Source organism: Heptranchias perlo, chromosome 11, assembly GCF_035084215.1.
Source record: "Heptranchias perlo isolate sHepPer1 chromosome 11, sHepPer1.hap1, whole genome shotgun sequence".
Taxonomy (NCBI): domain Eukaryota; kingdom Metazoa; phylum Chordata; class Chondrichthyes; order Hexanchiformes; family Hexanchidae; genus Heptranchias; species Heptranchias perlo.
The window spans coordinates 67024744-67036201 of record NC_090335.1 but is presented as its reverse complement, the minus strand read 5'-3'; the positions used below and the strand labels follow the sequence as shown (position 1 = coordinate 67036201).

General features: G+C 43.1%; 1 protein-coding gene across 2 annotated transcripts in view; it reads left to right on the top strand.

The window, feature by feature from the left end:
• The first annotated feature begins 5414 nt into the window (after positions 1–5414).
• ttc3 (tetratricopeptide repeat domain 3) overlaps positions 5415–11458 on the top strand; it is a 102677-nt gene continuing 96633 nt past the window's right edge. The window contains exons 1-2 of one of the 2 annotated variants that reach the window (XM_067993311.1): positions 5415–5498; positions 11136–11212. In XM_067993311.1, the coding sequence (XP_067849412.1) occupies positions 11147–11212 (66 nt within the window). In that variant the 5' untranslated portion in view covers positions 5415–5498; positions 11136–11146. Of the gene's footprint in view, positions 5514–11135; positions 11213–11458 lie in introns of both variants that reach the window. The other variant, XM_067993312.1, reaches the window with a different exon arrangement.

The following is an 11458-nucleotide window of genomic DNA, read 5'->3' as shown; positions in this document are numbered from 1 at the left end:
TGTAAATATCCAGGGGATGCCTAGGTTCTTGCAAGACGGCAACACTGAGCGGGGCATACCTATGGGCAACCATGGGTGACGGATAAAGGTTGGCTATCTTGGGCTTAGCCAAGAGGATATTGTAGGTATAAAATTTGGATTAAGGGATATAAAGGGGTGGACCCCAATTAACCGGTATAAAATGGTCTGAAAGGTACCATTCAGTCTAGTTAGGCTGGAAACAAAATATAAAGCACCATGGGATATTTGACTATGTTAGCCCTTTTCAAACTAACATGGATAGGTTTAGCTGACCAAGGACATTCCCAGCTTACTTGAGAAATGTTTAGAAGTAGTCTGTTCCTGAGAAGAGATAAGAGTACAAAGGCGTAATGATGAAACATCTGCTGATGGTATGGGAAAGGAGTCAGTTGGCTGCATAGCTCAATAAAGCTTTGTAGTCCAGCAGGCCATGTTCCCACTGAAGATACCTCCCTATAGTGATAACAAGGGTAAGAGATAGCTCAAGAATGCAAAGTTAGAGTGAAGCCTCTGCAGCCCATAAGCTTCTCACAGGGAGGTACTCGAGTTCAAAGGTCAGGCCTAGTAGTTGATTGATTAACCCATAAACCCCCTTTTTTAATCCTCATAAATACATCAAGACCTAATGGAACAATATGTTTGAGTAAGAACTCAGCAGGGGGGGTGATACGATGGGATGGAGTAATTGCACTCAGTATACAAATATGACAGAAACCAGCATCAGTAGTACCATCAGATGGAAGCCTTGCACAGGCGGCCAAATTTACATAGACAGAATATATGTAAAAAATTCTCCTGCAATAACTGCGTATACTTTATTTGTGGTCACAAGGCCTCAAAAATGGACAGGATCATGTTACTTGGGATATGTAATACCATATATCCGACACTCATTGTCCCTGCCTCAACATCCTACTGGGCAACGAGTAAAAAGGGTAATTACTGAGGCCGACCGGTTCTGGGCCATTGCTTTCCCTAGGTGGGGAGTGAGTAAGGCCACCAGAGAAATTATTTAATTGGCCAAAATCTGGGAAATAGTTGCTAATGATACGGCAGAAGCCTTAAAGGAAATGAGCGCAGAAATGATAGCCATTCGTACGGTCACCTTACAGAACCGTATGGCCCTTGATTACCTATTGGCAGAGAAAGGAGGAACATGCGCACTAATTGGATCTGAATGTTGTACCTACGTACCTGATAGTTCAGAGAATATTACTAATTTGGCCGATCACATCCAAAAGGAAATTGAGAAACTCAAGCAGCCCCCTTCGTTCGCTCTTTGGGGCTGGGCAACCGGATGGCTGGGTACTATTGGGACTTCTCTAGTTCAAGGGTTAGTCATATTCGTTCTTATAATTCTTATAGCCTATTGCCTATTCACATGTTGCTGTGTTATGATGTCCAATCTGGGTACACATATAGCGCCCACAAATTTAATGGTGCAAGTAGGGGTGGCAAAAGATGAGGTGCAGGAAGAGTTTGAACGTCTAGCTAGAATAATGCTCTACTAGAATATTGTCCTTTATAAAGGACAAAAGGGGGGAATATGGAAATGCATAAAGAGATACCTGACCATATTAACTCTCTCTAATACACCTAACTCACAAATGTAGAAATACATGATGGATATTTGGCCATATTAACTGACCAGCTAATTCAATTTAAAGCTCACATAATAGTTTCTCACGAAAACACATAGAAGCACAATTGTGTAATTACTTTGAGCTTTCTCATGCTGATAGCTGTCTGACTAACAGAAATGAATGACCATATAGCCTTGAGACTAGCTACAGACTTACTGATAATAAAGACAGTTTCTTAGGGAAAAAGCACTTTCCCAGGCCTGCATCCAAAATATCAAGACGGCCATGGGAACTAGAGGGTGGGTTCCTTATTTTGATTGACTAACTACCTGAGCCAATAAAGAATGTACGTGTACGCCCATATTCTATGACAGGTGGGCGTTGTTACTGAACTGTATAAACGTGAGCTGTTTCTTGAACTCAGCGAAGACGTAGCCTCAACCATTGTTTTGAGGTACTCTTCCACTTGTACAAGTTTCTTAATAAATTCTCGCTTGTTTTAATAAGTGTTTGGGTGTTAATGCATTGTATAGAATAAGTAATATTAAGTTTAAGTTTTCAACAGGCGAATGGTATCTTGGCCTTCATGGCAAGAGGATTTGAATACAGGAGCAGGGATGTCTTACTGCAGTTATACAGGGCCTTGGTGAGACCACATCTGGAGTATTGTGTGCAGGTTTGGTCCCTTATCTGAGGAAGGATGTCCTTGTCGTGGAGGGATTGCAAGGAATGTTTACCAGACTGATTCCTGGAATGGCAGGACTGACGAATGAGGAGAGATTGGGTCAACTAGGCCTTTATTCACTAGAGTTTAGAAGAATGAGAGGTGATCTCATCGAAATATATAAAATTCTAACAGGACTAGACAGACTAGATGCAGGGAAGATGTTCCCAATGGCTGGGGAGTCCAGAACCAGGGGTCACAGTCTCAGGATACGGGGTATGCCATTTAGAACCGAGATGAGGAGAAATTTCTTCACTTAGAGGGTGGTGAACGTGTGGAATTCTCTACCACAGAAGGCAGTGGAGGCCAAGTCAATAGATGTATTCAAGAAGGAGATGGATATATTTCTTAATGCTAAACGGATCAAGGGATATGGGGAAAAAGCGGGAACAGGCTACTGAGTTAGACAATCAGCCATGATCATTTTGAATGGCAAAACAGGCCCAAAGGGCCGAATGGCCTACTCTTGCTCCTATTTTCTATGTTTCCCAGCCACTATCTCAGGTTAATAAACATTGGCTCCTGCTTGCACCAAAGGGAGGGGTGACAGGCGAGTTATATAAAATAGTAAATGGTATGTTAAAGATTAATCTGGAACACTTGTTGCCCCTGTACTGTTATCTCCAGAGCTCCCAAGGATCTATCCTTGCTCCCACCCCTCATCCTCTTGCTGCTCCTTGGCAACGTCATCCACGGGCACTACTGGAACAGTAGGACAAGGGGACACAGGCTCAAACTAATAAAAGGTAACTTCAGGGCTACTATCACAAGGATCTTCACACAGAGTGATCACTTGGAATGGACTTCCAGGCAGAGAGATGGAGGTGAAAACTCTGGAATCATTTAATAAACAATTAGATGCAGCAGGGGGAGGCTGTAGGGTGAATTAAGATGGACCGAATGGCTTTCCTCATCCTTAAGTATCACTTCATCTTCCACCTATTTCAAACTAAAGAACACAGGTTCAAACTAAAAGGACAAACTTAGGACGAATGACATTCTTCACAGTGATCAACATATAGAGTGGACTTCGAGGCAGAGCATGGGAGGAAAGGAATTACAAAAAGGATACAGGGGTACTGGGGAAGGTGCAAAAGGATTTACAAGGATGACACCAGAACTGAGAGGTTATAACTATGAGGAAAGACTAAACAGGCTGGAGCTCTTTTCTCTAGAAATTCACTGGATTCTGGAAGGGTCCCAGTGGATTGGAATACCGCAAACGTAACACCCCTATTCAAGAAGGGAGTGAGACAGAAAGCAGGTAACTATAGACCAGTTAGCCTAACATCGGTCATTGGGAAAATGCTGGAATCCATTATTAAGGAAGTAGTAGCAGGACATTTGGAGACTTATAATACAATCAAGGAGAGTCAACATGGTTTTATGAAGGGGCAATTGTGTCTGACAAATTTATTAGAGTTCTTTGAGGAAGTAACGGGCAGGGTGGATAAAGGGGAACCAATGGATGCAGTATATTTGGATTTCCAAAAGGCACTCGATAAGGTGCCACATAAAAGATTACAGCACAAGAGCTCATGGTGTTGGGGGAATATACTGGCATGGATAGAGGATTGGCTAATTAACAGAAAACAAAGAGTCGGGATAAAAGGGTCATTTTCAAAATGGCAATCTGTAACTAGTGGGGTGCCGCAGGGCTCAGTGCTGGGGCCTGAACAATTAACAATATATATCAATGACTTGGATGAAGGAACAGAGTGTCATGTGGCCAAATTTGCTTCTGATACAAAGATAGGTGGAAAAGCAAGGTGCGATGAGGACACAAAGTGTCTGCAAAGGGATGTTGACAGGTTAAGCGAATAGGCAACAATTTGGCAGATGGAATATAATGTGGGAAAATGTGAAGTCATCCACTTTGGGAGGAAAAATAAAAAAGCAAAATATTATTTGAATGGAGAAATACTACAAAATGCTGTGGTACAGAGGAATCTGGGTGTCCTCGTACATGAAACACAAGAAGTCAACATACAGGTGCAGCAGGTAATCCGGAAGGCAAACGGAATATTGGCCTTTATTTCTAGGGGGATGGAGTATAAAGGCAGGGAAGTCATGCTACAACTGTACAGGGTGCTGGTGAGACCACACCTGGAGTACCGCATACAGTTCTGGTGCCCTAATTTAAGGAAGGACATACTTGCATTGGAGGCAGTTCAGAGAAGGTTCACTAGGTTGATTCCGGGTAGGGAAGGGTTGTCTTATGAGGAAAGATTAAACAGGTTGGGTCTATACTCATTGGAGTTTAGAAGAATGAGAGGAGATCTCATTGAAACATACATGATTCTGAGGGGACTCGATAGGGTAGATGCTGAGAGGATGTTATCCCTCATGGGAGAAATCTAAAACTAGGGGGCATGGTCTCAGAATAAGGGGTCGCCTGTTTAAGACTGAAATGAGGAGGAATTTCTTCTCCCAGAGGGTCGTGAATCTTTGGAATTCTTTACCCCAAAAAGCTGTGGAGGCTGAGTCATTGAATACATTCAAGGCTGAGTTAGACAAATTTGTGATCAGCAAGGGAGTCAAAGGATATGGGGAAAAGGGCGGGAAAGTGGAGTTGAGGTAAAAATCAGATCAGCCGTGAACTTATTGCATGGCGGAGCAGGCTCGAGGGGCCGAATGGCCTACTCCTGCTCCTATCTCTCTTATGGGTGACCTGATTAGAGGTCTTTAAAACGGTGAAGGGGGTAAACGTGGAGAAGATGTATCCACTTGTGGGAGCGTTCAAGACTTAGGGGGCCACAAATTTTAAGACAGCCACGAGGATGGGGTGATCGCGGAGTGCGCGCAGTCTAAAAATTGCTGCCAAGAGCTTGCGTGGGAAGCAAGAGAAGGGAGGGAGGGAGGGAGGGGAAGACGCTGGCCCACGGCTCTGACAGTCCGGTTTCTCTGCATTTACCCTGCGGCCGGCCCGGGGCTGCAGACACAGCAAGTCTGGGTTTTGAAGTGATTGACAGCAGGGCTGGCGGCGGCGGCGGGCGGCGGGCGGCGGGGGGGGGGGTGTCACGTGATCAATGGGCCGGGACGGGTGACGTCACAAGGGAGCGCGGGGCCGGAGGTGACGCGTGGAAAGTGGGCGGTTGATGCAGTGTGGTGGTCGGGTGCGCACTTGGTAATTATTTGGCGGTTGTGACAGGAGGTGGCGACAGTGCGAGGTGAGCGAGTGTGAGGTGAGCGGCCGGGAGGGGAGGGCTGGACAGACGGTATTAATGTAGTGGGTGGCGGGATGTTAGAGGGGACTTTGATCTCCGCACCTCCCCCGCCCGCCCGCCCGCCTGCCTTTTACTCGAGAACCGCTCAAGCCCCAAGCGTCCGCGGCCCTCTTTCCCCACCCCCCCCCCCCCCTCCCCTCCTCCGCACCCTCCCCTCCTCCGCACCCTCCTCTCCTGGGCTGTGGTGTCTTACCAAAAGAGGCCCGGCTCCGAGGGAGTAGTAGCGGTCTGGAGTCTGTCTGTAATCTGTACTTTGTGTAACTTGTTCTGGGCGCAGGGAAAACTTCAACAGCAATAAAGTACTGGACTCCTGAAGGCGAAGGGCCCATTCTACTGGATCCTTCCCCGTGCCCTGTAATTCTGCCCCTCCATCCCCTCTCCACAGATGCTGACTGACCTGCCAAGTGTCTTGGAATGATGCAGCACAAAAGGAGGCCATTCGATCCATCGAGCCTATGTGGGCTCTGTCAAAGAGCGATCCAATTAGTCCAACTCCCCTGTCGTGTTTCTGCTCTGCATTCCATCCCTTCTTGATTTTGTAGCCTGCTCCTTTCCCTTCTCTCTTACACTCCCCTACTGAAAATGTCAGTTTTAAAGGGAGCTCTAGTAGAAGAAGGACTTGCATTTTACACAGTGTTATGAAGGGCAGCCTCTGTGTGTAATACAGGGAAACGCGGTAGCCAATTTGTGTACAACAAGTTCCTACGAACAGCTATGAATGAGATAAATGACCAGATCATCTGCTTTTAGTGATGCTGGTTGAGGGATAAATATTGGCCGGGATACTGGGAGAACTCCCCTACCGATCTTCAAATAGTGCCATGGGATCTTTTATGCCCGCATGAGAAGGCAGACAAGGCCTTGAGTTAACGTCTCATTTCAAAGATGGCAACTGTGAGAGTATACCACTACTTTAGTAGTGAACTAAAATGCTAGTATAGATTAAGTGCTCAAGTATCTGGGGAAGAAGATTGTGGGTTAAGTTGGGACTTAACCCACAATCTTCTTGATTCAGAGCCAAGAGTTCTACCAACTGAGCCAAAGCTGACAACCTAGGCTGGGGTGGGGGAAAATCTGCCAGGGTTCTTACTTCTAATTGTTAACCAGTAGGCTATGCTGATAAGCCTCCCATTTAAGGGGAGCTGATCATTTGTATTCTGGTGGGGTTATACTTCTTAACCCCACAAGTCCACTGGCCTACTTAAAATAATTCACCCTGGCCCTTGCCAACCTTTACTGAATCACAGTTCCACAATATATTGACATCAAAATCCTGATCTTCAGATTTATCTATGGGCTTTGCCCTTCCTCACCGTTGCAATCTTTCCAGCATGCACCCTCTGCTGTTCTGACTGTGGTGCACTACTTGTTCCACCTGTGCCGTTCCAACTGTACAAGACCTTTGACTGTAGTTGGAGTATTTTGGGCACCCCATTATGAGCAGGCTATAAAAGCAATGGAAGAGGTGCAACATAGTTTCGTTAGGGAGTTACCAGGAATGAAGGGTTCCAGTTATGAAGAGAGATGTGAGAAGTTAGGGCTTTTTTCACGAGTTGAGAAGGTAAGGAGTAACATGATGGAGGCCTTCAAGATTATACAGGATTATAATAAGGTGTATAATGATAGATTGTCTACACTGGTCAATGAGATGGTAACAAGCAGGCCCAAATTAAGTTAATCACAAAGAATTGAAGGGAAAGTTAGAAATTAATATCTTTACACGGTTGTTGGGATGTAGAACTCCCTACCCTAAACTGTTGTTGAAGCAGAATGCGGAATTCAATAATTGTTTGAAAAAGAGAAATGATAACAGTTATGCGGAGTGCTTAAGGGAATTGGATTAGACTAGGTTCATGTGCGGTTGGGAGGGAGATCAATACCAGCACCAACTTGATGGACAAACTTGCTTGTTTCTGTGCTGTAACATTCTATGATTTTATGTCCTTGGAATTCCTTCCCTAAACCTCTCCACCTCTCGACCCCTCTCTTTTTTAAGATACTCCATAAAACTTACCTCTTTGACCAAGCTTTTGGGCACCTATCCTAAGAACCAGAGGCAACATGAGGAAAACATTTTTTAAGCACCGAGTTGTTGTGATCTGTAATGCACTACTTGAAAGAGTGGTGGAAGCAGATTCAATAATGTTCAAAAGGGAATTGGATAAGTATTTGAAGGGGAAAAATTTGCAGGGTTTTGGGGAAAGAAAAGGGGTGTGGAACTCTTTCAAAGAGCAGGCACGGGCGTGATGGGCCGAATGGTCTCCTATGCTGTATCATTTTATGATGCTATGAATATCTCCGAATGTGGCTCGCTGACACATTTTGTTTGATAGCACTCCTGTGAAGCGTCATGGGATGTTTTACTATGTTAAACGTGCTATATAAATGCAACTTGGGCATTGTCCATGTCTTCTGAAATTATCTCCCTAAATATCTCCCTAAATACTCTGGCTACCTTTGATCTCACCCTAAATTTCTTGCTGCTTAGTGTACAGTTTCTTAAATTTTCAAATATGCTTGTATATATTGTACTTTTGGGTAATTATCGTGAAAACTTTTGAGGGGGATTATTGTTGACACTGGCGTGCAGGAACTTGGAAACTAGTTAGACTAGACTATTGGTAAATATATTGCCAAGTGTGACTGAACTGTATAGGCTAAGAAGGTTCTAAGTTTGATTATATTCTGCATTGAGTTGGCTGATCTCAAATGGAGTGGAGTTAAGGGTGCTACCACTGAGCCAAGGATGACACCCGAGGCATGAGGTGGGGGGGGTTCTTGATTATGATTATGATTGTTATCCAGTAGCCTCTGCTGGAGATGTCAGACTGGGACAGGATCGGGCATGATGCCCCTCTCCACACTCTGTAGTCAACTCACCTGCCCGTAGTCCTGTCTGTGCTCTGTTTAGGCTCATGATGAAATTGTATTCCACTTAGGTGAAGTAACAACTGTGACTTGGTCACTGCTGTTCTGAGCCATATGAATGTCATGTGACTAGATAGTGTGAAATTTTCAGCTATGAAATATTTCTTAACTTGGGCAGTCTAGTGATTCATGAGTGATGATCACAAGTGGAAATTGTGTCTGAGTTGCCTTGGGAGTTTCTCAATCATGACGTTTAATTATTTCCTTGAACATTCTTTATTGTCACAAAGAAAGCAAACTTGGGTTAAATTATATCTTTTTTTTAAAATTTGATGTTGTCTGAACTATTTATATCTATCATTCATTTCTGGAAAAAAAGAGAAAGTTGGTTGTTGTGTGTGGGCAATATTAAATGTAAATATTCTGGGAAGAAAATTTCATATGACATGACAGTTTGTTCAACATTACATCATGTCATGTTTTGTAAAGCAACAAATCACTGTGATGCTGGAGTCTATTCATTAAGTGGGAAATCACTGAACTCTTAGTATTATTCTTGTTTCTCCTAAGCTTCAAATATACTGTCCTAAATGCACATTTTCTTCCCTGCATTCTCACTGTTGAATCAGTCCTACTAGTTACCTCATTCTTTCCCATGGCCTCAACATTATTGAATTTGTTGTCGTCCCTCAACGGTGGCTTCTCAATAATTTGTACAGGCCTTTAAGATCCATGTTTAGTGTCATCTAGCCACTTTATCTCACCTTTTGCTACTCCTTTCAACTTGGGTGCTCTGCATGTTAGACTAAGGCCTTTCACCTAGGTTTAAAAAAATTACAGTATAGTAATCTGTAAGAAAGTTGTATGCCTTAATTGAAGTTAGTAGAATTACTAATATTGTACCAATATTGTGATTCTGCCATCAAAACTTGCCTTTTCTGAAGTTGGGGAAGGGGAACCTTCCAGATAGTTGAGGTTTTACACCATCATTGGATTATATTACTGCCTGGGAAATTGAATCAGGCTGTGTAGACAGTCAGGATTGTGCCGTAAGTATGGCCATTCTGTTTTTCATAGTTCATTTTTTTTAAAAAAACCTTTGTTGCTCCACCTTGTACTGGCTGCAATAATAGTGTTACTAATCTCTTGTGACTGAGACAGATGAAAAGGTATTGACATTAAAAACAGAAACTCAACTGTATTATTCAGTGCATTATACTTGTCGATCACCATTCTGCTTTGATATTGGGGAGTGAAACTAAAAACGAAAGTATGTACCTTTTTCACATGAGTAACAATGAAATTGGTACTAATGGCCACTAAAATGGTATTACATGAAGATGGAATGACAATAAAATGATGCATTCAAACATACATTCACTGAATCAATGAAGTCCCTGGTTGGATGTCAACAAATCATATACACCAAAAAACCTGAAATAAATACACAGTGATTGCTAGAATGTGTCTTTCCCAAGGTCAAGGCTGTTGTACTCTACAAGGTGGGATAAAAATGTCTTCTGTCTCCCAACAAGATTTCTCAAGCTATAGGAGTAGAGAATTTGGTGATATAAGGTCGGGGAGGGATTTTTAACCCCTTGTGAGGAGATCATGGAGCGCTAAAACCCTTGGTGGCCAGAGGGGGTGAGAGAGCCACATATGCACATCACTCAGAAAATCAACTCACTCGGCAATCCCCTGATCTCTTATCAGTACACATTAAAATACGTTTTAAAATAAAAAGCAAATAAGTGTAGTTGTAAGATAAAAATCGGGATTGCTCACATATCAAGTATATCTTTAAAATATATTTACAAGATAGAATTGTAGAAATTGTTTTTTTTCCCCCCGATTCTTCTGTTATCCTCAGGTACAGGGTTGTAACATTCTTTTAAAAATTTGTTCTCCGGATGTGGTTGATGCTGTCCATCTCTAGTTGCTCTTAGTAGGTGGTGGTGGGCCTTCCCTTCGAACCGCTTCAGTTCTGCTGATATTTCCACAGTGGTGTTAGGGAATTCTAGGATGCCTGTGGGGTTTTGGGACTCAATTCCCAATACCCTGGAATGGGGATTGAGATCAGTATATACTAATATAGGTTTAAGACTAGTGCCCAGGAGTATTAAAACTTTTAAGGAAAATACAACACAAACGATACTGTAAATCAAAGCATTTGTGTCAAATGGAGTAAAATTGATGACTTTCACTGCATTGTTGATCTCTCAGTGAAAACCAATGTTCACAAAACAAATTCTTGACAGTGTTTTATTTTCAAGAAGCAGTCTAAACTCCACACCCTCCCATACCTTCCAAACTGGGTCATGAGGATGGGAGACATCTGTGATGGTTCTGTTGTATTTCTAACTCGAGGAGGCACACTTGACTAGGAGAGACTGCAGATGACCATGTCTAGGACTGCCACAACTTTTCTCTGCGTAGTATGCACGAGCATGAATATCCCTTCAGGCTGGATTCAAATTTTTACCTCCTGGTTAGGAGCTCATGATTGGCAAGGTTTTGCCATTTAGGTGGAGCGAGCTTCTGGTTGATACACGAGGAAAGTTGAGTTCAATAGTCCTTGCCACGAGTGAGTGATATTGTGTACTGGAGGAGCACTTCAGGGTATCTTGCAGTGTCTTAGGTACTTGAAGGGCAAGTTTACTGAGGCCTTTGAATTACTTCATAGAAGTAATACAGTGCATGTTGATGTTTCAGGTTCCACAGCCATGGATGATTCCAGCTCAGACTCGGATGATGTTAAACTGATTGGCTACCAGCATTACAGCGTAATGGTATGTTCTTATAAAATCTGGGGAGAGGGGAGGAATTTGTTTTCATATATTCAAAAAAATGGGTGGTCCTTTGTTATGTATCATACGCAGTGGCTAAACAAAAAGCTGCAGATTTTGGAATTCTAAAAAAACAGAACATTTTGGAAACAGTCAGCAGATAAATTAACATTTGACGTGTAGCCCCACGTCAGAACTGTGGTTGTTGCTGTTAGCTATCAAGTATTTTGTGCACTTCCAAGAACTGTT